Source organism: Chenopodium album, chromosome 21 (genome assembly GCF_948465745.1).
Source record: "Chenopodium album chromosome 21, dcCheAlbu1.1, whole genome shotgun sequence".
Lineage (NCBI taxonomy): Eukaryota > Viridiplantae > Streptophyta > Magnoliopsida > Caryophyllales > Amaranthaceae > Chenopodium > Chenopodium album.
In genome coordinates, this window is record NC_137854.1 from 37,225,362 (window position 1) to 37,253,354 (window position 27,993).

General features: G+C 33.6%; 2 protein-coding genes and 1 long non-coding RNA gene across 3 annotated transcripts; 2 read left to right on the forward strand and 1 right to left on the reverse strand.

Moving 5' to 3' along the window:
- Positions 1-1,721: 1,721 nt before the first annotated feature.
- On the forward strand, positions 1,722-3,882 carry LOC145602877 (uncharacterized). Its single transcript, XR_014104633.1, has 2 exons — positions 1,722-1,863; positions 3,612-3,882. It is a non-coding gene; the product is annotated as an uncharacterized LOC145602877 (long non-coding RNA).
- Positions 3,883-4,994: 1,112 nt separating this feature from the next.
- LOC145601668 (vignain-like) lies at positions 4,995-7,111 on the forward strand. Its single transcript, XM_081657723.1, has 4 exons — positions 4,995-5,549; positions 6,062-6,294; positions 6,387-6,527; positions 6,859-7,111. The coding sequence occupies exons 1-4, from the start codon at positions 5,111-5,113 to the stop codon at positions 7,108-7,110; spliced, it is 1,065 nt and encodes a 354-aa protein (XP_081513849.1). The 5' UTR covers positions 4,995-5,110; the 3' UTR covers position 7,111.
- Positions 7,112-24,269: 17,158 nt separating this feature from the next.
- On the reverse strand, positions 24,270-27,521 carry LOC145600772 (protein terminal ear1-like). Its single transcript, XM_081656637.1, has 5 exons — positions 26,849-27,521; positions 26,033-26,726; positions 25,796-25,918; positions 25,546-25,687; positions 24,270-24,716 (listed from the first exon to the last, which is right to left on the reverse strand). The coding sequence occupies exons 1-5, from the start codon at positions 27,519-27,521 to the stop codon at positions 24,270-24,272; spliced, it is 2,079 nt and encodes a 692-aa protein (XP_081512763.1).
- Positions 27,522-27,993: the final 472 nt, after the last annotated feature.

Here is a 27,993-nt window from a genome sequence, read left to right on the forward strand (position 1 = left end):
ATTTTATAATTTTATTCTATACAAGGCAACTTATGTATGAGGTTATTTATTAGTTTTAACGAACTTATATATGAGTTTTACCTCAAATTTATAGAATACACATCTATATTAATGACTAGATTAGACTGTGTATATTTCCAACCCATTGATTAGACCTACATGTTCCTTCTTCTTTGGTTGGTTAAATATTGCACCTAACTAGGCAGGATTAGACATGACTACATGAGCTAATGACGACCCTTCCATTTGCTAGGTAGTAATGGTATTCGCTCAGCAATGCACAAAAATAATACTCCGTATACATTCAAAGTTGATGAATTTTTGGCACAAAAAAAAAAAAAAGATGAATTTTTGATGATTTTTTACTTTAGTGAAGTAGATATACATATCTTCATAAATATTTTTAACCTAAACACAAAAGTTTATGTTTTTTTTTTTTAATTTTTTTTTTGGGATGTTTTTAAAAAATTATATCAAGTAAAGTTTTTTTTTTTTTTTTTTTAATAAAAATGTCACATTGTTGATGAATGAAAAAAAGAAAATATGACTTGTCTAAAATTGCTTTTGAAGAATAATGGAGTGGGCCAATTCGACAACAAAAGGGAAACACTTTCTACTGTATTTGGTCCAAATGAGGCCCATTTTCTTTAATTGGTTCATACAGTACTATGATAACGAGCTTCGTGGGAGCTGAGGACAAAATAAAGTTGACTATCCTTTCGTGTTTACTTAAATTGACCTTTATCCATTTACATTCAATAGATTTTATTTCATCGTTTCCTCATATACGAAAGTATACTAATTAATTAATTGACCTTTTGTTTTCCTACCTAAATTAGTCTAGGAGGAGGGAGTAATATCTATAGCATGGGTAATTTTTCATCAGCTATTATTTTGTATAATTGAAAAGATTTATTAGTAACTTAGACTAATTATATGGCGACGGATTATTTATCTTGGTATATTCCATGTCGAAAAGACTTACGATAGCTTAACAATGCATGATAGAGGTGTAAATTATTCGAGTCACTAGTATAATGGTCGCACTTGACTTAGCTTTGATCTTACGTTGAAGTCTTATTCAGAGCATATGTCTAGCATAAAGGCTACTTCAAGAATAAATGAAGTTAATTGAACAAATTAATGGATCATCATATCATATGTCTAGCATAACTCCAAGTCTCCAAAGTGCAATAGAGGTTGCCAACCTAGACCAGACACGAGCCTTCTTAAATGCGTAGATAAAAGAGTTTAAGTGAGAAGATGATATACAAATACATACTTCATATAATCTATGCAAAGTCTTAGATGGTTAATAATTGGCTTAAATGGTTAAATAATCATCCTTCTTATTAGAGGTTAGGCGTTTGAATTGATGTTGGTTGATTGGGTGACGTGGCATAATGATAACGTTTATTGGGTATGGTGATGTGGCATAATGAGAGGTAAAGCGGGTGACATGACGTAATGAAAGGGATTTATGTGGCACACAGACGTTTTTTTTACCGATTCGAAAATTTTGGATATCTGATATATCAAATTGGATATCCGATTTAGCCACAAGGCATTAATGGACACCCAAGACCCAATCTTAACTTCAAAGAAATAAGGCCTAGAGATTAAAGGGCTACTTGGCCCCCATCCAAAACCAACCTTAGACCCATTTGTGTCTTCTTCTCCCAAACAAGAACAATTAATCTGGAATTCATCTTCTCCAAATAATCTGAATAGAGAGAGAAAAAATAGAGGAGAGAGAAAATGGTGAAAATGGGTACATTCTTCGCGATGTCATTGGGTGCTTTCGCCTTCTGGCAATCTATGGACAAAGTTCATGTTTGGATCGCTCTTCATCAAGATGAAAAGGTATACCCTTTTTCTGCTTTCAAAAATTTGATCTTGTTTTCTCGAAACCCTAAATTCATACTTACTGCTTATTATTAGTAGCTTTAATATTGTCTGTCCAACTTCAATTATATCAAATTAGTTTTTATCATGGAAATTGGAAGTTTAATTTTTAATTTGCATTTGGTGATTTAGCTGGGAATGTAGTAGGAATTCAATAAAAGAGTTGGAAAAATATGAAAATTTTGTTCGGAGAATCGAAATTAGATTCCTATTTAGATTTGAAAAGTATTAATTGTTTAGGGTAATCATATAAATGATGTTTGCCCATTCTATTGGAGATCGATCAGTTTGATTCTGTTCTTTTTCATCCCTTAATTAGGGATTTTTCTCTGTTCGTTTGTCACTAGTTACTATCTTCATTCAATTTTAGTTGTCGCGTCACTAGTTTAAATTACAATGCCAACATGATTATTACTTTGGGACGGAGGGTGTAAATTGCTGGGCAATTATAAGCAATATTATTCATCTGGACTTCATAATCCTACTTCATGACTTCATGTTGTTTAGGGAGGATATTTAGTGTTAAAATCAGGTTATTTTACCCTAGTGGAAGTCATGTATAAATTGGATGTCATGTCCTTGTGTTTGAGTTAAGTTGGATGTTGTGTCCTTGTGATTGAAGTGTCGAAAAGGTAGAATTGTTGCTGGTATAACTGAGATCGGACCCCTTTCCTCCAAAATTAAGATAGAAATGTTGCTTGGAGAATGATGTTTTTGGGTTTAGGAATAAAATTTTAAGTATTGATTTTATATATGATATGTTGGCTGGTTAAGTAATTAGAGCTCTTTTCGCTTAATCTGTGCATTTTACTTACCAATTTTACTCTATGATGTTGTTGGTTTGCTTCAGTGAATTTCTAGTAGTAGACTGTTGTTTAGTCTTGGCAAATGGCAATTGGTTTCCTTGCCTTTTCCCATAATCTCTTTTGAACCACCTGTAGCGGCTAAGCGGGCAGTTAGATACTTGTATGAAATGTTGTGTTAGACTTAGCAGCTGGGTTCTGTGTTTCTTGTAAGTACTAGATTGATTGATATGTGATCCAGTTTATTTGGATGTTGGTTTAATATTAATCATATACTGTCGTGCTCTGATTTTTCCTGCTTCTGTAGCATATTTTACTTTTCTGTTACCTTAAATCTAGTGAATGGTGTTCTGATTGGTATTGAGATTTGAATCTCTTGATTGGCTTGAATGATAAGAACAAAAGTTAAATGCATGAGGAGCTGAAGGTAAACCTTGTGATGAGTGTAGCAAAGCCAGAAAGTAATAAATTGGCCAAGTTTTGCTTTAGTTTAGGTGGAGTGATTTGGGGTAAAAACGTAAGAGAAAAAATATCATTTTCTACTCTTTATAATCGAATAAGATAATAGTTAGGAACTTAGGGTGGATGGAGGCACTGTACTTCATTACCCTTTAGAGAGAGAGAGAGCATACTGTTGATGGCTGTGCAGGCTGTCTAATAACATGTAAAGCTAGCTATATGGTATTGCCTGATTATAACCTATAGGTCAATGGAAAATGCTCAATAAGGCCTTTAGCTGATCTACAAGTACTACGACCGCCCTGCCACCCTTTTTGTTCATTAAAAGTTCTAAGAGTGCTAAATATGTAGTTTTTGAACCAATCAATTTTTTTTATGGCTGAGAGATTTTGAGGCTTTGATCTTGTATGTAAACTAAAGGAAGCTTCTGGTTTGTTTTTGCAGAGAGAACGAGAGGAGAAGGAAATGGAGATCAGGAGAGTGAGAGAAGAGCTCATGCAACAAGCCAAGCAAAGGGATTCTATTGCATAATTTTATGTTTATAGCTACATGGAGCTATCTGTATTTTGCTGTTATCCTTGAGTTTTTTTATTTGACTTTTGATCAACTTATCATAAATTGCATTCTGATAAATCGATGGAAGATTCCTATCGTAAACAATGTACTGTGTTGAGCTTATAATATATTCAATGGCAAGTGCACTGGTATTTTTATCCATGGATTATCGGCAAAGTTTCAGATTCGCTTCATGTGTCTTGAATATCTAGTTCTATGTCCCTTCTGATATGTTAATGTTCAATTTTAAATCTGTAATAGTCTACATTTGTGATTTCCCTTCCAGTGTTACCCTTGGCTTCCTGTCTCGGAAACAAAGCTGACTGCCTATCCATTCTCCCGCTGACATAGATGCAAACTGTATGACTTGGTATGCTATATTCTCATATTGTATGAAGACAGGCAACACCAAAGATAGATCATGTTGATGGGAATTTGAGATTTTATGGAACTATAGTGTTAGTTTCTTATAGTAGATGGGTTTCTTCATACGGACTTATAGTACTTGAAGAGAGATTAGATTGGTTCAAGTGTAACTTATGAATCCATAACACCTTTACTATAAGGGAAATTAGATTTCCTTTGGACAAGACTTAAGAATCCTCTTCATCTTTGTGAATAATTGTACTTAGTAGCGAAGATGTTAACAATTAAACAGACGATTTATGCTTATTGATAAAACTATTAATGTCCAAAAGTCCAATGTAAGAAGAGACCGGTTGAGGTCTTCTGGAGCTTATAAGGGGCTTTTCCTAACAAAACAAGTTCGTCCAAGACTTGTAAAACTAGGTTGAGGTCGAATTGACCAAGTGAGCCAGATGATTGAGCATAACTCAAATTGTCCCAGCCTGGATCGAACCGATCAGGCTGGATATAATCGGCTCAGCTCTAAAGGTTTTCTTGTTTTACGATGGAGACTGGTGTCCAAAATGTGTTTGTAGCAATGAGAATTTTGAGGTACCTTTGAAACCGTAATATTCAGAACAATGTGAAAGCAATCAGTGGTGATTTGTGGCACTGCTTCAGAGCAGCAATTTCTGTTAAGAACTCTGCATCTAAGAGCGGTTGCTTCTCAGAGTGCCTCCCCTAAAAACTGCTTACATTGTAGCAGAAGCTTTCCATAAGATGCCTTCATTCGTCAGCTTCTGAGGAAAAGCCGAAAATTGAACAATAAGATTAGCATGTCCTCTGAGTCGACACACATTTCAACCATGAAAAAGCCACTTTTCGTTTCCATATTTTCAGGTAAAGAGCTAACATATCACCATAGAGATGATAACCGATGTTGCTTGACGTTGTGCTATATATATTTCTAATGCTTGCTTGCAAGAAGATATACCAAAACCAGCTAACATCAATCTTTTCATATTAGTAATTTCCAATTCTTTATGCATACTGCTAAGTTTTTCTTGGTGCTTCTCTCCGCGGCCCTTGTGTTGGGGCTTGCAGAGAGCTTCGACTTCCATGAGAAAGATCTCGCCTCAGAAGAGAGCCTTTGGGATCTATACGAAAGATGGAGGGCACACCATACTGTCTCCCGGGACCTCGAGGAGAAGCAAAGACGGTTTAACGTGTTCAAGGCTAATGCCCGTCATGTTCACCAGACGAACAAGATGGATAAGCCTTATAAACTAAAGCTGAACATGTATGCTGACATGACTAACCACGAGTTTAGAACCTCTTATGGGTCTAAAATCGCGCATCACAGAATGTTCCACCCACGTCCAGTGACAGAGTTCATGCATGGTAAACTAGAAGATGTTCCTGCTTCTGTTGATTGGAGAGCTAAAGGAGCTGTTACCCCTGTTAAGAATCAGGGGAATTGCGGTAAGTTTCTCATATAATTACTCTCAGATAATAGATTGCAATTTTTTTTCTGCTTGGTGGTGCATTAATTCTTCTGTATTTGACAAACTATTGCTTGATATTTGTTATAATCAGGCTGCCCTACATGTCTGTCAGTATTCCATGATCTTGTAGGAGTGTCGAGAGTCCAACATAGATAATTAAAGATGATTAGAAAAGATGTATCTTGCAAGTACATAACATATTAACATCAGTAGTTAGCCTTGCAAATGATTATTTTTCCTTGAAATTTTAATGTATAATCAATCCTTTTTCTTGACATTCAGTGTCATATAGGTAGACAAATGACAATGCAGATTGTGATATCTCTCATATTGTCAATGCAATGATTAATTTCAGTTTAAATATTTGGTATTAATGAAGTTTTCAGACGAATTGCACAACTGTTATTCTAATTTTAAACAATTTGCTCTTTAAATGTGAGACCCTGATGTCTGACATATATCATTGTATCATCATTTTTTTGACTGCAGGTAGCTGTTGGGCATTCTCAACTGTAGCTGCAGTAGAGGGAATCAATCAGATCAAAACCAAACAATTAGTCTCGCTCTCTGAACAGGAGCTGGTGGATTGTGATCATGACAACGAAGGCTGCAACGGAGGACTTGTTGAGCATGCTTTGGGTTACATCAAGAAAGCTGGTGGAGTGGTTGCAGAAACCACCTACCCATATGCAGCTAAGGATGAAACATGCAACTCGGCTAAGGTTGAAATTACATCATTTTCCCTGAATTAATTTTGTGTCGAATAATATCACTGGCTTGCTCATGTAATCGATTCATTTGATCCAATTTACAGACCAACACACCTGTAGTGAAGATCGATGGTTATGAGGTAGTGCCTGAAAATAATGAGGATGCTTTGATGAAAGCCGTTGCAAATCAACCTGTTTCCGTGGCTATTGATGCTAGTGGTTCTGATTTGCAGCTTTACTCCGAGGTATAGTAGTCAACAAAACAACTATTCTTGTTATTAAATCATAGTCCTATTCTCTTCAACTTTAGGGGAAAAAAATTCAGTAAAACTTTGTGTTAGTAAGCAAAAATCAGTAAACGCTTGTTAATTTATTTCATAGAAATCAAGTGAAAAGAACACGACTAACCCTTATAATGTTATTGTAACATCCTAGTCAGTTAATATGTTAATTTTTAATGATGTTCATGTCAAACGTTTCAGTACATTATTTACAAAATTGGTTCATACTAAAAAATTAAGAAGACCTCAGTTACCCTACAAAGATCTGATTAAAAGATTATTTTGATGAATGCAGGGTGTGTTTGGTGGAAAATGTGGAACAGACTTGGACCATGCAGTAACAGCAGTAGGATACGGAATAACACAAGACGGAACCAAGTATTGGATAGTGAAGAACTCATGGGGCCCTGGATGGGGTGAGAAGGGTTACATTCGGATGCAACGCGGTGTTAGTGCCAAAGAAGGACAGTGTGGCATTGCAATGGATGCATGCTACCCTATCAAGTCGTCTTCTGACAATCCTCAGCCTGCTAAGGATGAACTCTGAAACATCACAACACTACAATAGAACCAGGATATCAATTGTTGAAGTGAAAGTGTGAAACTAGCCTCATTTAGTTTCTTTTAATTGCAAAATTAGGCATACCTTTTTTTTCTTTTTTAATACTTCTTTTACATGTTGAATAATTACTAAATGTTTGGCAAGAAATAATAAATACTTCAAAATTTGATCATTTTCAGATATCAATCATTACAGTGGAAGTATGTTATCTTTTCTTGCAGAAAAAAATAAATTTACCCAGGCCGGCCCAATGGGCTAGAGTAAGAATATCAGATATTAGTCCAAGATCTCAAGTCCAAATTCTCTTCTTAAGAGTATATTGAACTCAGTCTTTTGCTTGTTTAATTTACCCATTATTCTACTTTTCCTCACTTTTTTTTTTTTATAAATTAACATGCTTAAATAATCTTGTAACATCAAATGACCACAAAATGATATTTAACCTAAATGTGACAAATCATTCATACAACTAGATAAATCGATGCCTTAGTTACTGGCTCAATGAATTGGCAAGGGTAAAAAGAAGGTGGTGCGTGGGAGTTAATTAGGAATACGAAGTATTGTGTACAAAATTGTGTTTAGACAATTGCTAAATTTAATGTATAACGAGGGTGAGAGATGTTTCAAGCAGTTTGAGCTTACCTCCCGATCTTAGTGGATTCTGGAAACAATGTAAAATAAACAAAAAAGAGGTGGTAAAATCAATTTTATGTGATTTAATTTGATGGGTGGTTATTTACAATTTAACTCATATGTATTTTCATAAATTTTTCATAAACCCGCACATAATATACAATAAATGTATGTTCAAAACTTATTTTTTTCAATTATATTTGGCCGGAAATTTTTTTATTTTATCTGATCTTAAATGAGTAAAAATAAGGTGAACTAAACATAACTTAAGTATGATACGTAGTAACTACTCCGTATGTACTAGTTATGAATTATGATTAAACAAATTTAAAAAGAATGAAACGTGAGAATTGATGGAAATAAGATGCGAGAAAGAGAAGGTGCGAAAGAGTGGCCAACCGTGCGGCATAGAAGAGCTCGAAGTTAAGGGCACGCACACACTAGCTAGATGGAGACCATGAAGCGTGGTCCCTCCCTTCACCCCAAAATCTTTGACCACCTTTTTAAGTATTTTAGCTACTTTTTCACTGGAACTCGTAAACTAACATTTTTAATTTTGTGTTAATACTACTAATTTTGTACTCATTATTTTTATCCAACTTGCTCGACATACATTTTATACTGTATTAAGAATAAGACTAAATTATGGGATAGAAAAGTACATTAATTACATGCAAAGGGTCAAAGGGAGGACATCAGGTTAAGGTTACATCAAGGGTTTTAAAAGAGAACAAATTATCATGCCATATAAATATATACTGTAATACACTTGATTTCTATCACTTTATTTATTCTTAGCATTTGTATAATTGCATTTAGAGAGAATTTAAACAAGGATTAGTGGCCGTCAATTAAATTATATGAAACATAAAGTTAAAGTAAAAAAACAAAAAAAAAATATCTCTGATCATGTGTAGCAAATTGAGAGCTATAAAAAAAAATTTGAGTGTGTTTACCTCATCATTTTTTTTAATGGGAAACTACGAGGAGGGCCTCTTACCCTATCACAATTATGGAGGGGGAGGGGGGCTGTGAGGAATCGAACACCCGAGAGTGGGGTAGATGGAGATCTCCTCATTCCTCGTTTACCCCATCATCTTGTAATTCAATCATGTATGCCATAAGTTTTTCGATGATTATTTTTGTTTCATCAATTACTCCTTGTTTACCATTTTTATTCGTCTAACTTTTTTTTTGTTCAGTGGTCAAATTGACCTAATCATACCATGATCTAAAATGTTCTTTCTATCTCCTTTTCTTTATTTGCCTCATCTAGAGCCTTTTTTTTTTAAATGACATTTAGAGTTTATGTGTTTCAGCTTATATCATCCTATTTTGTGTTATCTTAAAAAATACAGTAATAAGTTTAAGACTCTCTTTGGTTCATTTGATTTGTATGAAATTATATTAGTTGAAATTATATTATTTCATATGAACTTCTTTATCTGGAATTAAATTATTATTTTTTTAATTATTATCTTAGAGTTTTCTAAACTTATTTTATCTAATATGATTTCTTGTGTATGAAATTATCAAAACTTATTTTTTTTTTAAAAATAAGATAAATTAGTTAAAATAAGGTGAAACAAAGTGACCCTAAATAGATTTAAATAGAGTATAGGCCTGTTCATATTTACTGAACTGAGCTGAACTGAACTGAACTGAACTGAACTGAACTGATTGGAGCTGAACTGAACTGAACTGAACTGATTGGAACTGAACTGAACTGAACTGATTGGAACTGAACTGAACTGAACTGAACTGAATTAAGCTGAAATGAATATTTTATGTGAGAGGGAAATTAAGAGCTGAACTGAACTGAACTGAACTGAACTGATTGGAACTGAACTGAACTGATTGGAACTGAACTGAACTGAACTGAACTGATTGGAGCTGAACTGAACTGAACTGAACTGAAATTAAGTAAATATGAACAGGCCCTATGTCATATATGCTAGTTAAAATAAGTCCAGATACATTAAATTTAAAATACTCCGCAATAACCATGTACGCAATGACTTCTATTTTAAGGGGTCGTGAATAGGAGGAGGTGGATTATTCAAACATCAAATAATGTTAATGATTTAATGAGATCATATCATGTTCAAGTGAATTTTGTAGCACATGTGTGATGTGTAATGTTTACCTTACAAGCTAGTTATGTCATCAGCTGCTTTTGAAAGATGTCAAATTGAGTATATGACCTTGTGTTTTGCTGAGGTCTAAATAATCTGTCTTTTTTTCCTACTACAGTATATTACTTCGTATATGATGAATTATTAGAACTAGCTAATACCAAATATAGTTCAAAATCCATCATACATTTGCGTATGTACTTACATAAAGTTGCATACATGACTCGTCATCGAAGATTTGGCTAGCAGAGGAAACTTTGAACTTTTTTTTCTTTTTTTTTTCATATACATAGATAATAGATTATCATATAAATGACAATTCCAGTTAATTTAGATGGTAAATTCTACTCTAAGGATCTGTTCACATTTACTTAATTTCAATTCATTTCAGTTCAGCTCCTAATTTCCCTCTCTCATAAAATATTCATTTCGATCACCTCAGTTCAGTTTAGTTCAGTTCAGTTCAGTTCAGCTCAAATCAGTTCAGTTCAGCTCAGTTCAGCAAATGTAAACAGGCCCTAAATATCCCTGATAAAGATTAATTAAAGAATGATAACAGCTATATGCCTATATGTAGGACACCCCGTGTAAGCTATGATAAAGTTCAATTTCCTTATAATAACTAAATTAAATTCCTCATTTTTCTCCTTTTTTTTCCTTTTATTTTTTTACATATGCAATTTAACTTCTCATCTGTCAATACAAATAGTAATACAAATGTACACTTAAAATATGTCTGTTTTAAAAAAAAAATTGTTATGGATCATTACATGTATTTATTTGACAATGTATACATTTTTTTCCAATATAAATTGTAAATTGATAAGTGTGAATGTGTGATGCTCTAATTAGGGCTGAACATGGTTTGGTTTGGTGCGGTTTGAATCCAAACCAAACCAAACCGCAAAATACGGTTTGGTGCAGTTTGGTTTGCGGTTTATGATGGAATGATATTTTTTTCTCAAAAAATGTCAAATAATATTTCATTAAAATAATAAAGTTTATATAAGTAGCCCAAACGGATTAAATTGTACTACAAAGTTACAATATAAATAACAATCAACTAATCAAGTGCTAATACATAATAAAAATAATACATAACAATAAAAAAATATTCATATGGAGTACTACATTATATTCATTAATTATATAGTATTGACCGTATAGTTTTTATCTATTTTTCATGGTTTTTTTTAATTTATTCTTCTTTTTTTTTAATATATAATAAATAATTTATTTAAAAAAAATTATATAAATATTAAAATACGGTTTATTGGTTTACGGTTTGGTTTGGTTTATAATTTTTGCAAAACCAAACCAAACCATAAACCATATTTACAAAAAATCGAGACCAAACCGTAATTTTATAAACCGTAAACTACCGCTAAAATACGGTTTGGTCTGGTTTGGTTACGGTCCAGACCAAACTATGTACAGCCCTAGCTCTAATTGGAGTAATAATAAAAATATACAATATCAAAATAAGAATAAAAAAAAAAAAATTAGTAGCAAATTTTGAGTGACACACTTATGGATACATGAAATTGACCATGAAATGCATGAATAAATATGTTTTTTGTGTTGCTGTCAATTATTATAAGAAAATACATACTATGATAAACATTGGATTTTTAAAAGAAAACATGGTTATCTTAAAGTTATGTGTAAATGTTAAAATTTTTGAAATGGGTTTTGGTAACCCAAACAAGGTGGGGGAAAGTTCAGTCCACAATAGTACCAAAAAGTTTACATACTAAAATTAAAACTAATTTTTGATAACAAGCCAAAATTCTCTACCTTATAGAATGAAACCATCTTTTCACCTTTTTACAGTATTAGAACACTAATAAATGGGTTTACAATGAGTTTTAAGTTTCAAACACTAATTTGTACTATTATGTGCATAATTTAGCATGGCTAATTATATAGGAACTACAAAGTAAATTTTCAAAGTAAATTAGGGCAAAGAAAATTCACACTATACACGACACACCCAAGCACCCAACCTCATGAATGAGTTTCAATTGGATAGTAACTAGTTATAGCAACACGAAAGAAAAGTAGGGACACCAAATAATTTTTGTTTTTTGTCTTGACATTACAAATATATTTGGTCAAAGACAAAGTATAAATGCCAACCAAGCAATTTGAAAACTAACAATACGAGGATTTAAAGGATACCCTAAAATCAGAGTTACTCTACTACACCCTTCATTCCTAGAGATCTTGATCAACTACAATATAAACGGCTACATATTCATCCACGTGGCAATACCCCCTCCCCCACCTACATTGATCAAAGATCAAATGTCTCAGTGGGTCCCTGAAAAGGATTACTGGCCTGACAAAAAGGGTGTGAGAGAAAAAAGCCAAATTTTGCAATAAATGAAGATCATTTTCATCATTTTTACTTTTTAATTTTTTTCTTTTTTATCATTTTTTTTTATCATACCAAACTATCCCTGTTCTTTTGAACTGATGTAGTCTTATAATCTACTTTGCTTTGCTCTGCTCTAAAGCTTAGAAGAACGGGGCTGCTGTTTTATATTGTCGATCATATACACTCAGAGATACAATTAAGTTCAATGATAATAGTATGTTCATTTAAAGAAAAAGAAAACAATGATATGCACCTTAATATATGTAGCTTTTAGGTTAACCTAGTAGAATTGACTTGTATCCATTTACTCGAGTCAAAATTTGAACTCTACTAAAAAAAGATTATTCTCCTTACGGGGCGTTTATGAGGGATAGAGATAAGGAGGATTAAAAGGGTGAGACGAGGATGGAGGATTAGTAAGTGGGATAAGGATAAAAATGATGTTGTCCTTTATTTGATACGAATTGAGAATTATATGAAGATAAGCAAGAAATTTACTTAACTACGTACCCTTACTCATATTTCTCCTCTTTCTTCCTCGTTTTTTCATTAAGGGTAAAAATGTAATTTTCCTCATTAATTTTATCTTCATCCCTTATACCACCTCCCCCTAGTTATTATTTTGGAGGGATCGGATAACTTGGATTTTTTATCCCTATCCTCACCTCTTAAGTCATCCCCATCCCCCTAAACAAACAAAAGATTATGTAAATCCCCTTGGGCCTGTTCTCATTGACTGAACTCAGTTGAACTGAACTGAACTGAACGAGGTGAACTGAACCGAGCTGAACTGAACTGAGCTGAACTGAACTGAACTGAAATGAATATTTTATAAGAGAAGGAAATTAGGAGCTGAACTGAGCTGAGCTGAATTGAACTGAACTGAACTGAGCTGAGCTGAACCGAACTGAATTTCAACGTAAGAAAACAGGCCCTTACTCTTATCCCTATCATCCTCTTTTTATCCCTCCAAACAAACACCTTCTTAATTTATACTTGACCTGACCTAACTCAATAATCTATGTTTCTAATAATGATTATTTTATTAAAATATGTAACATTTTGACAATAAAATGAAAATTATCTAACCTAAATGAACTAATCCGAATATGAAATCTATTTGAATGAGTCTTATATGAAATGACTTGCCTTGAATAATATAATTGACTTGATTCGAGCCAATCTAAATTGACAACCTCTATTCATATGGCTATATAATCATTAGTTAAGTGCACTTCTTAAAATAATAATACACTTCCTTTAGTTTTTAATTAAAGTGTTGTTGTGAAACTTTTTATTTAATTGACATAATACACAAGGTTTGACTCCATTCATTACAGTTTTACAACGAGTACTAGATTAAAAAAAAAAAAAAAAAAAAAAAAAAAAAAAAAAAAAAAAAATCTTAATAATGTGTTATTGATTTATTCTTAATATAAACTTTCATATTATCAATTTAACAATTTTCTTATAGTTTAGTAAAAGCAAGTGTACATAAATGTAATTATTGCTTAGTTATTCTTAATGCGTACCGTTTGTCATACTCCGTATTCTAATACTCCCTCCGTGTTTTTTTAAGTGATACATATTCCATTTCCGGCCGTGTTTTTTTAAGTGATATATTTCCTTTTTTGGCAAAACAATACATTAAAATATTATATCTCTCTCCTCTCATGGTCCCCATCCAAACCTACTACTACTTTTTTATTATATCTTTCCTCTCACATATATTACTTTTCAATAAACTATTAACCCCACTATCTTTCTTTAACAATTTTTTAATACTCCACTACCCCACTTACCTCTTATTTTATTTAAGTCAATTAAATTGCCTAAAACTATGTGTCGGTCAATATGTATCACTTAAAAAAACACGGAGGGAGTATAATTAATTAATATACATAATTACATACGAGTATGATAAATTGCAAAGAAAAACTCAGATCATCAGTTTTTGCCAGTAACGTTGGACCAGTTTTCAGAAGTCAGTAATTTAATTTCTATTTTTATATATTTAAAAAAATAGGGGGAAAAAAAGGTGATTATTGAATTTTACAAGTTCGGGCATGTTCACATTTACTTAATTTCAGCTCCAATCACTTCAGTACAGCTCAGTTCAGTAAATGTGAATCGTTCCTTTATTGGAGGTGTAAACTAAAAATGTGAAGAAAAAGACAAAGAGGAGAAGAGAGAGGAAGAAGCATCTTTATACGGAAGTATAATTTTGTACAGTACATTATATATGTAAAAATAATAATAATCTAAATTAAAAACATGAGAAAAATGGTCAGATAATTACAGTAGATAGTGTATGATGTACGGATAAAAGTCAAAATTTATGAGGACCACTCATTTACACTGCTGCCACTTCACTACTGCACAGTGTTATTTTTGGATCAAATATCTTTTTGGCTTTTTTGTTTTGGTTTTTTTTTGTTACTTCTTCTGTAAATCTCTGTGTGTTTTGCTGGAGATTATGTATTGTTTGTTGATTATCATCTTTAACATTGTTATGGCATGCATGCTTGTCTACCTACTTGCATTGTCTATACTAAAAAGTACGACTATAAACAAGTCTTTTGACTTCGTTCCATCAACATATGTTGCTGGTTTTATTTGTGAGCTTGTTAGATACTTGTGAGTTCGTTGTGACCTTGTTGGCTTGTTAGCCACCTACTTGCTATGCAGGAGTAGCTTGTTAAGCCACTGATTAGGGGTGAAATATTCATACACTCCGTACGTAATCTTTTTACATGAACTATTAACAAGTCTTTGTTTTCTTCATATTGAGGAAGCTCCCAGTTAATATCTGAGATAAACAAAATTTGTTTATCACATGACATTTTGGTAAATAAATCAACAACTTTATCCAGTCATTATCACTTTGGGACTCACTTTTATTGAAAAAGTTGTTGATTTATTTACAAAATTGTCACGTGATAAACAAATTTTGTGTATCTCAAAGATTAATTTGTATTTACCCCTTCATATTATAGCCATTTGATTAACAAAATTAAGTTTAACTCGTAATAAGATCTAAACTATTCAAGTTAAGATGACAAGGGAAATAAAGTAACATTAGTCCATTACAAAAAATACATTATATGGTGTTTGTGTGCAACTTCGTTCACATTGTTTGATGTTAATAAAAATCTTAGCCTACGCGTATAAAGTAAGTAATTAGTATTCCTACATCATTTCTTTTTGCACTTACACATAACACAAGTATATAACAACGAATCCTTGACCATGGAGAGACATTTACAATCTTGGTACTTACCTAGCTAGTGACCATTATATTGTGAATTAATGCTTCAAACCTGAGCTAGTCCTAACATTATTCGATTTCTCCCCTTATTATTCGAGTTAAATGGCTCTTATCTGAGCCTATGTTGTTAAATAATGGCTCTTATCCGAGCCTATGTTACTTTAAACGTGGAAAAAAAGGAAAGAAAAAAGCACAGAACACACCAAATTACCAACAAACTGAATGTAGCTTAGAATACTGCATGAAACGAACTCTTGTTCAATCCAACAATGAAAGTAGCATAAGTTCCCATTTTGATTAATGCTAACTAGTACTTGGTTAGACTTTTTCAATGAGACAAAATTGTTGTCTAAACATTTTGATTCAAAAAATTACACGAGTAGATCAGAAAGCTAAGTAGTAATACTTGTAGTATGCATGGTACGACTACATACATTAAAAAAAGAGTAAGTTAAAAAGAGCTGAATCAAATTGCAAAAAACTGCAGCTGGTGAATCAAATAATAACAAACCACCAAATAGTCCTTTTTTGACGTTAATTTAGAAAGAGGGAGACATGTGAACATTAACAGCTCTCAAGTTATGAACACAGCTCACTTCTCCCACAAATACACCCTTTCGTTCCACAAATATTGCAATATGTAGAGTATGCACGGATTTTAAATAATAATAGATGCAAAGGGAACATATGTACAAATAGAGGGACGTTATTATAAATGTAAAATTTTATACTCTATACGGCTATACATCATAAATATAAACGTTGTAATTTATGAAACAGAAGAAAAATTATTTATAGCCCATTTATTAATAATTATTGTTAGTAATATTATTATTGCATGTAAAAATGGTGGCAGTGGCAGTAGCAACTAAAAAAGAAAAATTCCTATAAAAAGAGGATGCCTATGAAGTATGTAACCTTTTTTGACATATCAGCTATACTTCTGCCTTGTTTTTTAGGTTTTCCTTTTTTTGACCTATATTTTTGCCTAAATTTATCCCCTCAATTTTTATTTTATTTTACTTTTTTTTTCTTACTTTTTACTGCTGCTACTTGCTGCATCATCATATAGGTGTTGTGTGGACTTTTTTTTTTTATCAGTGATTTGTACACCTAATTTATGTTTGGTGAATTTGGTTCAAGTTTTAAATGTATTCAAATTCCAAGAATTACCATATATATCACTCCTGGAAAATTGTGTGCATGCTTTATTTAAATTAAAGTTGGATGTAGGACACCTTTTTATTAGCATTATGTTTATAACATTGGATGATTGCCACCATATAGCATAAACCATTAAACCCTTAAGGCCCTCTTCTCTTACGTTGAAATTTAGTTCAGTTTAGTTTAGCTCAATTCAGTTCAGTTCAGCTCAGCTCAATTCAGTTCAGTTCAGTTCAATTCAGTTCAGCTCCTAATTTCCTTCTCTTATAAAATATTCATTTCAGTTCAGTTCAGTTCAGTTCAGTCAATGAGAACAGGCCCTAAGTCCGACTCCATAAAATATATCGGACTTAATGGTGTATGTTATAATGTAATGTTTGTGTTTGTGTCCATATTCATATATTTGGTGTGAATTATAGTCTTACTCAATTTTTACTTCGTATGTGATTGGCTTTTTGGTATTCTTAATTACTTTAGGTTAGGTAATCAAAGGTTTTTGAGCTTTTTCTCGCTATAATGATTTTAGTTAGTTGCTTGATGATCCTCTATATAGTATGTACCTCAGCTCCTATTTCATTAGAGATTAATTTAATGTCTACAACTAGTACATGGATAATTACATTAATTACGATTTCCTTTTTTTTTTACTTTTTTTTTTCCATTTTATTATTTTAGGTAAGCAAACACTAAATTGTCGGTTAATTTTTTTTTTTGGTGAAGGAGAGGGGCAAGCCCCTAAAAGAAACAAACAGAACAAGAAACAAACGAAACAAAACAAAAACAAATAAAAACACAGCAAAATAGAATTAAAAAAGACTAAGTCTAATCTAATTCTCCGACACCATTCTCGACCATGCCACTCCACTGAGGTCCTCCAATAAAATAGCACGAAGATCCTTCGGGATCGCCTCAAAGATAGTAACCTTCTCACTCGCCTTCACCCCATAGTTAGCTAGCCAGTCAGCTGCCCGGTTAGTTTCCCTATAGCAATGAGTGATGGTAACCTCCCAATCTCTATGAGAAAGAAGAGCTTTGCATCGACGAATGATGTGAATAAAAGGAGAGTTGGTCGGAGGGTCCTCAACCAACAAACGAACAACAACTTCGGAGTCAACTGAAAGCTGAATCTTTCGATGTCCACCGTCCCAAGCTAATCCAAGTCCTCGAAGCACCCCAATTAATTCAGCTCTAGTACAAGTGCACCTCCCACAATTAATCGCAAATACTTCAAACACTTCGCCCCTATGCCCACGAATAATTCCACCAGCACCAGCTTCCCCAGGGTTGCCTTTCGAGGCTCCATCTGTGTTCAAACGCACCCAGCCCTCCTTTGGATATTGCCACTTCACAAGCTTCTCTATACGAACTTTCCTTCCATCACCTGCTTGAAGCAAATCTCTAGCCATAGCTCTCTTAATTTCACCAAATCGCGCAAGCACAAACCCAACTTGATCAATAGGAATGTTAGGAACATCCTGGAAGGTCTTGGCATTACGCCACTTCCATAGCCACCAGCAGCTAATCGCAAAAATCTTAGGCCATTCACTTCCCATATCTGCTTTCTTGGCATCAAGATTGAGGAGCATCCATTCCTCGAGAGATAAATCGTCGAGCATATTGCTAGCTTTAATACCCAGCTTTGCCCATAACAAACTTTAATACTAAATTGTCGGTTAATAACATGTCACGATCAACTTTTGTGGTAGAATCTTGTCTAAGGCTAAACAAACTTTATGCAAATAAAACCCCTATTACTCTATGAATACGTACATTTTATTACCCTATCGGCCGATTTGGTACCCGGTTGTAAATAGGGGTAATAAGATTGAATTTTAAGTATAAATTAAAAAGAAAAATAAAATTGTACCCGTAATCCCCATGGTAATGCAAATTCATCAAGCATGTGTTTTCTTCACAAAAAATTTCCTTATCGTCTATTACCACTTGAGAGTTGAGAGAAAAGGTATTAAGGCTCTGTTTAGTTCACCTTATTTTTACTTATTTCAAGAAAAAATAAGTTCAGATCAGATCAGAAAAAATAAGTTCAAATCAGATCATCGTTTTATGTGCAGTTTTTTATCAAATATCTATAATTTCGTAATGAAAAAAATTATGAAAATTACATATTAATAAAATACATATTATTACGAATCTAACAAGATTCCACTAGATATATTTTTTCTTTATAGATTATCGTACACTTAAGGTCAAAGTTTGTTCAAATCAAACAATCAGATCAGGTTAGATCAGACCAAATCAGATAAGTTCAGATAAGCAAATATAAGGCGAACTAAACATGACCTAAATGGGAATAAAATTTATAAAGAGAAATGGACAATTTGGGGTGGTGAACAGTGAACTATGGGGTTCTTTCCTTTTCGGTCGCCAAATAAAGGAAAAAAAATTAAAATTTTGGGGTGAACTACCATTGCCATAGACTCATAGGAATAAAACCTTTATATTTCTTACAAATTTACTTACAAGCAAATTCTCATTACCATCATCTACAAACAAGACGTATGAGTACAATATTATACAAATGAATAAATAAATAAATCAATAATTCCTAAAAATAATAACTGACCCTGACCCCTACAACTAAACTAAATTATGGTAATAATATAGGATTATAGGTTAAACTCTTTAAATTAAAGATAAATGGAAAGGATAAGGATTCATCGTCAAAGAACCATAATACTCAACTTAATTTAATTCTCCAACTTCCAAGTTCCTAGTCAAGAGAGATGATCAATGAATGATGATAAAGTAGTATTCCATCCGTCCCATAATATAATTCTTGTTTTTCTATTTTGGAGATTTAAAATGTTATTCTTGTTTCCATTTTTGAATAGTATGTAAAGACTATTATGCCTTCATTTTTTTAACTATACTCATTGTACTTTCTAAATCACCCTTGAATTTTTCACATGTCTTATACTTTTTTTCACTTTATTTCCTTACCTTTTGTCTATAATTGTATTTTTCACTTTTATTAATGTACTTCATCCACTTTTTTTCTTCTTATTTCTTAAATATCGTGAAAAAAACACAAACAGGAACAACTCTGTATATTATATGGGACGGAGGGAGTATATATCTAATACGGTAGCTTTTGTTGCAACAACACCAATATACGTTTGTAATGATGTACCTCGAATACTTCGTATGAAACAAATAGGCCTAGGATTGATTTTCTCATGGCCCAAGCTCATCCATGACCATGTAAGTTCCGACAATAAGGAAATTAAATTAGTGTGGTAAGTTTTTTTTTATAATAATTCATCTATCAAGGTAAAACTAACCTAGGATGTATAGTACTCCAACTAAAGTAAGTTCAGTATTAAAGGAAGGGAAACATAAAAGCAACAAGGAAATTAATCAACTAACTTACGTGTAATTTTTTTTTTTTTTTTTTTTTTTTTGGACAACATAGTAAGCTAAACAAGATACAAAGAGTCAGAGACTACCACTTATCTGTAGCACATATGATAAACGCGGGTCTGGGCCGCACCCGCAAACCAAAAGAGAGAGTTCACTTCACAATTCCAAGGAGGTTCCATCCCAAAACCATATGGCGATAGGAGGAGTAGCCCCTTAGCCTTATAAAGTGTTTAATTCTCCCTTCTTCAACCAATGTGGGACACTTACATGTGGTGACACTTGAGAGGTTTATTCTTCAACACTCCCCCTCACATGTAAGGTCCCTTTAACTCAAGGATCACTTGATCCAATTTAATTTGGCCCTGAATACTTAATGTCATTAAATGTCCCAAATTTTGGGCCTGGCAATATACTCAAACCATTAGAGGTCCCATACCGTGAACCTGGCTCTTATATCATGATAAACGCGTGTCTGGGCCACACCCGCAAACCAAAAGAGAGAGTTCACTTCACAAGTCCAAGGAGGTTCCATCCCAAAACCATATGGCGATAGGAGGAGTAGCCCCTTAGCCTTATAAAATGTTTAATTCTCCCTTCTTCAACCAATGTGGGACACTTACATGTGGTGACACTTGAGAGGTTTATTCTTCAACAACATATGATAACCAAAAATCAGCCTAGATCAAGCTACTATTATTAAGCTAAATAGATAAATATGTAGATGAAATCCAACCCCAAACATTTAAAAGAACACACTACAAATATGTACATATGTACTACATCCGCTAATTATAATATGCAACTTTTGGGTATTATTTGTGAAATATAAAAAATTTAAAAGTTGTACATAATAGTGAATAATGAAGGTAATATTTAAAATTGGTTAACTAATTGAAAAAAAATAGAAAAGATTATATCTTTCAACCTTGAAATCGGGGTTTAATCTTCACTAGAGAAACTTTGAGGGTAGATAATTAGGAATCTATTACCCTTTCCTCTCATTTTCAGAATGTCTGACTCGTTGATAATTTAGAACAAAAAAACTTGTGTGTTGAAGTTTATTTATGATTTTCTCTTTACCATTAAAAAAACAAAATTACAAATTAGAAAAATCTTATTCAAATACTCCGTAGAGAGAGAAAAAAATTTGACAAGTAACATCCAAAAGAAAAACAGACAGTGTCATTCTAATACATAATTTGTGTTCAAATGTCCAAAATAAATTGCAAACCATTGGTCGACACAATTTATTAAATATAGGTCTAGGCCGCACCCTCATCAAGAGAGAGAGTCCTCTTTACAAAATCAAAAATGAGGTTTAATTTCAAAACCATATGACAATAAAAGGATTATCCCTTAGCCTTATAAAGTTGAATTTTATGTACATTTTACATGTGTTTGTTGGAAACTCTATTTCAAAAACACTTTTTATTTTGTATCCAATAAATGCATGTTGGTGTTGGCCGGACACGGGTACTCTTGCTATTTGAGCGCTTGTTCGTGTTTTAACTCAGTTATACACTGTGAATTATGTTATTATTACAATTTACAAATAACATTCAACCCTAAGTTATAATATTTAACGAACTAAACTAGTTAACGGAAAATAAAGACGATGATGGCAATAATGCAAGTGGGAATTAACAATAATATGAGGACAATAAAATGGAGATGCAAGTTGTGATGAAAAACCCTAGACAAAAACCAAGAAGAAGAAGAAGAAAAAGGTGAAAGCGAAGCGGTGGAAGGAGAGAAAAAGGAGGAGGCAATGCGCTTGAAATATGGATAGGCAAGCCATTTGTGCGCCAAAGAAAGGCCAGTTTAGGTTGGCTAAGTCTTTTAGCTTCTTTGTTTTCCTGTAACACCCCTTTACCTAGCCTACTACTATCAACTGTCTTTCTGTCTTTTCGAATGTTTCAACTTCTGTTTTTATTAATCTATTTATCCAAATTAAATGATTAGAAACTACTCTCCTCTCAATTAGATATTCTACAAGTATATAAAATCCTTTTTACTATTCATTCTAGATTCTTCAACTGTTTCCAACGCACATTTTTAGATTTTACCCGCTTTCCGGTTTTTATGCTTTGGATTTCCATCTACTGCTACCGTCACTTTTCTATACTTACATGACCTATTTTATTTTAAGACACTTGACAAAATATTTTTATATTAATAGGAAAATGTTATACATGTCTACATATAAACATTAAATTTACACTAAAAAATCGTAAAAAGTTAGGAATTCATGAAAATATAAACACTAATTTCACTGATTTACGAGTGTTTTTGTCATGTATTCCTAATTTTATACAATTTCCAAGAGTGTATTTAATGCTTCTATATAGCCCTTAGGGCTACATATAGCATTATCCATATTAATAATATACCCATATTTTATATTATGTGTAATAAATAACAGGGTATATTCTGATTTACTGATCTGAACTGAACTGAATTGAGCTGAAATGAATTGTTTATGAGAGAGGAAAGTTAGGAACTGAACTGAACTGAAATTAAGCTGAAAAGAACAAACCCAGATGGACTTTTTAAGTAAAATTTATGAGTTTTAAATAAAAAGAAAAAATATAGATACATATGATGAGAGAAGATGGGGAAAAAAAATAATTTGTGATTTCTTATTTTGTAAAGAAAAAAAAAGTTTTTCATCATTGAGATGTAAGAGTGTATTTTTGTTTTACATAAGTAAGTCAAAGAAAGTATACCATAAATAAATAAACCCTCCATTTCGTCTAGCCAGGCAACCCATTATAAATTTATAAAAGCCTCAAAATGTCCTATATTCCAAGTTAAATGCGAAATTTAAAATTGGACTTATCTAAAAGAAAATTGATTTTTGACTTGGAATTATACTCATTTCCCCTTTCATTTTCACTCGTAAATTCAAAGCTCGACTTAATTTCATACGGAGTAATTTCCAAATAGTGATCACCATTTCCCTATTTCCTACTCTCCTTCACTTCACTTCACTTGCATTGCTAGCTAGGGGTCGGCCCTACTATTAGATTCAATGTACTTAAAATAAATATAACATTCAATATACTTTTACTTCAACACTAAATTACTTCCATAAATATCCAACTTCCTTATTTGACTTTCTATTTCATCAATTTACAGCTATAGCAAACTTAATTCCTACGTGTTATATATGGAAACCTAGTCTATCAAACACATGCATCTTCATCAACCCTAATTAATCACTAGAAACACTAATATAATATAATCACATTATATATGAACGATAAGTAGTTGTTCAGAAATAATGGCGAGAGCGCGTATAATTTTATTTGGACCGCCTCTATCATTAGTGTCCAATTTGGCAAACGCTAATTCAATGTACAAAATCAGCCGAATTAATGATTAAACAGCAAGAATAAACTTATTAAACGAGGGCACTCGATGTAATAGATACTCCCTTCGTTTTTAAATACTTGCTCCATTTCTATTTTTTGCACTATTCATTTGTCCTACTTTGACTAATGTTTATGATTTATACATAAGAAAAAATATAGTCTTGTGGGTACTTGTTGGAATCATTTCAATGAATAATGGCCAAGGCGCGTATAATCTAATTTGGACAGTCTCCATCATTAGACTTCCAATTTGGCAAACACTAATTTAATGTACAAAATCGGTAAAATAAATAATTAAACAGCAAGAACCAACTTATTACAAACTTATAAAAGGAGGGCAATCCATATAATAAATCATCAAAAACAAATCTGACTATAAGTAATAACAACAGAGATCGATCATATACTTGTTAAAAAATAAATAAACCTTTAAAGCTTAATCAAAAGTTACAATTAAATTAATTAATTTCTTTTCCTAGGACAAATCATAACTAAAAACTACCCTAATTTAACACAATTACAACACAGTAACACTACTACAAGACAAGATTATACTTCATTAACAACAACAGAACATTAACATTAAAAAAGAAAAAATACAATAATAAATTATTTAAAACGCAAAATGAAAACAAAAAATTAGAGAGTTGAGTAAAGTATAGGAGGTGGCGTGCATGCGGATATAGGAGGCGGCGGTGCACTGCAAAACATGCAACCATTTCTCTATCCAGTCAACTCACTCAACACATTGTGATTTGTGAGTAAGATTTTTGGATTAGACAACTACACCTAAAAACCAGGGTTCAGTTTTAATCAGCTGTACTAGTACTACTCCCCATCATCATGCTACTATTGCTACTACCTCCTCCGCCGCCGTTTGATGACGACGAACAACTACGTTCGTCATCATCATTGTTGTCATTGTCATTGTCACACTCTACAATAGTAGATGGTAGGATGATGTGCTCTACACCGTCGATATGATCATATAGCTCGTCAGGGTGTGTGAGTGTTGTTGGGGAGGTTGTTGTAGTAGTACATGTTGATGTGGTTGTTGTGGAGGTAAAATCCGAGGCGTCGATGTCGGTGCTGAGGTGTTGATGGGTGGATGTTGTGGCGGTGTTGGAGAAGACGATGGGGAGCGGATCGGTCAAGTTCCGCCCGTCTCGAGGCGGGGTGAATACCACGGGAAGATACTCGTCGTTCTCGCACGCGAATTTTGAGTTCTTGAAATGCTCCTTCAATGCTTCCAAACCCTTGTTTTAAAAATTTTAATTTTTACATTTTCCAAAAATTAGAAAAATAATAATAGTGTTAGTGTGGAAATTAAATTAATTAATTATATGTACTATATTTCGCTGTCTTCAAAAAGACAGTAGAAAAAGATGTTTTTATGCTGGCTTTTTTCTTAATTTTTTTGTTTTTTTCTTTTTATGTGAAAATGTTCACGAAACACTAGGGGAGTTGAGATGTTGGAAAGAGTAGTAAATTGTGAATACCCAAGGAAAAAAATTAAATTAAATAGTTTTAAATGAATTTGTTAACAAGTACAGCAAAAGAATTCAACTTAAAATCTTTATGTACCCTACTCATTAAGCAAAATTAGCTAGCTAATTGGCCAATTGATACTATGACCAACCTATCACCATTCCATATTAGGCAAAATTAGCTAGCAAAAAGAAGATACACTCACATGAAATGTACGATAATCAAGTTCAATATATTCCCTCCGTTTCAAAATAAGACGCTCCAAAATAAGACGCTAGTGTTTTTGTACATTTGTTAGATTTTGAAAAGTAATTTTATAATGGTACTACCCCCACAACCAACCATGAATTAACCAAAAATGTGAATAAAAACTACGGCTTTATCTTTTTTTATCCACCAATGGGTTGTAGTCAAATATTGCAATTATTCACCAATACGTGAGCAGAAATTGTTTGTACGCAAAAAAAAGCAAAAGAACAAAAAATAAAGGAGAGAATATATGATTATTGATTAATAATACTCCCTCCTTCCTAGTCTCAATAGGATAAATCACGGTTTAAACAGGAAGAACTTTTAAATACGACTAAATATTAGTACCTGAACTCGAGCATAAGTGACTTCACAAATCTTGCGAGAATTGAAAACTTCCCAATGTTGATGATGAAATGACTTGTATAACCTCAAAGTAGCTTCTGGGGAGGTCATGTTTACAAACCCATATCCAACATTGCATTTGTTGCTGCATTTCAATTTTCTTATTTTAATACAATTCAATTCCTTTTTATTAATTAATTAAAAAACTGACAAGAAATAATTATGAATCACAGAGTAAAGAAGAAAATAATACTTGAAATCGATTGGAAGATAGACGAAATCGTAAGATGACAAGGGCTGATTATCTCCAGCAACTGCAATCTGCTCATTGCAGTGTATACAGTGGTTGTCTAACATATTCAACACCAGCTTCTGACTGCCACCAATCCATATACATATTCATTCATCAATATTATGTTAATTTTATAATTTTATTATCGGAAAATAATTTCATTAATAATAATAATAATAATAATATTGTATTACCTACCTATATTTGTTGGGAATGTTCTTGATCATAATAGTGGTCCTAGTATCTTTACATCCACTTTCATCGTCAACAATTGCCTCTTCTTTTATCAGAAACCTCGGATCAAAGTTCTTTTGTCTCCCTTTCCACGGCTTCGTCTTCGACCCACCCGTGGAAGATTGCCCTTGTTGGGGTTGTTGCTTAGTAGTGCTTGTTGTCGAACTCGAACAATTCCCATTCGAATTCCCATTTTTGCCTCCTTTTCTTATAGCACCACTATTACTGCTACTACCATTGGGTTTAGTATCACCCCCATTGCCCCGCAATGTAAGGCCAGTGATTGCAACATCGAGTGAATCCTCGCTGCTCATTGGGGAGCTTCTCCACCGACGAACATTCTGTTTAGGGGATGTTCGGCGGTTACGGAGAGGAAAAACAGACGATGGTGGTGGAGAAGGGATTGGTTTGATAATGTGTTGTTGTTGTTGTTGGTAATTGAGATTAGGAGATTGATTAAAATGGTGATTAAAATGGTGATTATTGAATTTCTTGTTTGAATGTCCACCAGGTCTACTGAATTCAATCATGACACTTCGACCGTTGATTTCTTTGCCATTCATCTCAATCAACGCTCTAGATGCATCTCGAACGTCGTAGAACTCCACGAATCTCTGCTGCCTCTTCATTGGCGTCTCCCTTAATTCCTTCACTGCCCCTACATTTATTACACACCATCATTTATTTATTTTTCTCAATTCATAATTTAACTCAATCTAATTTCACAAATAAATTAAATTAAAAACAAAAAAAAAAAAAAAAATTAAAATTTATACGTACCAAAAGATTGGAAGATGTTTTTGAGAGTGAGAGCAGAAACAGTGGGGTTGAGATTGAAAACGACGAGAGTGCCTTGATTTTGACCATCAGGGAAGGCGTTGGTGGCAGGGATAGTGAACTGGGCCCAGACGGCCCGGCCCGAGATGAGCCCAGGAGAGGGAGGTGGGGTCGGAGGTGGGCCCACAAAGGGCCCGGAGTTGGTTCGCGCCAAAATAGACGAGTAATAGAGTCGGAGGCGATTCTGATGCTGCATGTGCTGCTCACGTACGGCGTCGAGGGCTGCATGCGCAGCCCTCAGATCATAAAAATGGACGGTCACAATTCCTTCCGAGACTCGCCCCATCTGAACGGCTCTTACGTCACCGAATATCTCAAGCTCACGTCGTACGATTGATTCGCTGACGTCAGGGGGGACGGCGGTCAGGAGGAGGGCCCTCGTCGGAGTTGACGCCGGCGGTGGGATTGACGGCGGGAGTAACGCCGGTGTCATGTATGACATCGGCGGATGTTGCGGCGGCGGAGGAGGTGAGTAAAGAAACTCCGGGAAGAACGGCGGTTGTTGCGGCGGAGGTGGAGGAGGTGAGAAGGGGAAGTGGGGTATAAAAGTGGGGCGGAACTCTTGAGCAGAAGGGTCTAAATTACCGGGGAATCGAACGACGTCGTTTTCTGCCATTAGAAGGAAGTGATAGTAAAGTTGCCGGAAATTGTTAATTGAGGGGTTTAAGACGGTGGTTTTCCGGCGAGAGGAGGGGGGTTTATGCAGCCATGTACGACGGTGAGGAAGAAAAGAAGAGAGAGAAAATGAGTGAGAGAGGGAATGGAAGGGGGTGTTGTTTTTAGTGTTTTACACCTCTTTTTGAAGTCCAAAACATTACCAAAAATGCAAAATCCTATCTAATCTTTAGGTAACTTTTTGGTGAAGTGATTTTACGGAATTACCCCTTGAGAGGAGAAAAGGGAGTTAAGAGCCGTCACGTGGCATTGGGGCGAATGTTGGTCCTTTGGTTTGGGTTGGTTTTTCTTGTTTAAAAGGGTGATGCTCATGTTAAATTTACTGCTTTACTTGTACTATTGTTATGCCCTATCTTAATAAGTTACAGAGTACCTAATTAAGGTTGTGGTTTATTTGAGTTACTCTGTATCTT

What these genes read in the sequence shown, in the direction of transcription:
- LOC145601668 (XM_081657723.1), top strand. Translation starts at nt 5,111, where the DNA reads ATGCATACTGCTAAGTTTTTCTTGGTGCTTCTCTCCGCGGCCCTTGTG. An exon ending in TAAGAATCAGGGGAATTGCG is followed by an intron (nt 5,550 to 6,061) that starts GTAAGTTTCTCA and finishes TTTTGACTGCAG; the next exon opens with GTAGCTGTTGGGCATTCTCA. An exon ending in AAACATGCAACTCGGCTAAG is followed by an intron (nt 6,295 to 6,386) that starts GTTGAAATTACA and finishes TCCAATTTACAG; the next exon opens with ACCAACACACCTGTAGTGAA.
- LOC145600772 (XM_081656637.1), bottom strand. Translation starts at nt 27,521, where the DNA reads ATGGCAGAAAACGACGTCGTTCGATTCCCCGGTAATTTAGACCCTTCT. An exon ending in AAACATCTTCCAATCTTTTG is followed by an intron (nt 26,727 to 26,848) that starts GTACGTATAAAT and finishes TAATAAATGTAG; the next exon opens with GGGCAGTGAAGGAATTAAGG. An exon ending in AACATTCCCAACAAATATAG is followed by an intron (nt 25,919 to 26,032) that starts GTAGGTAATACA and finishes GATTGGTGGCAG; the next exon opens with TCAGAAGCTGGTGTTGAATA.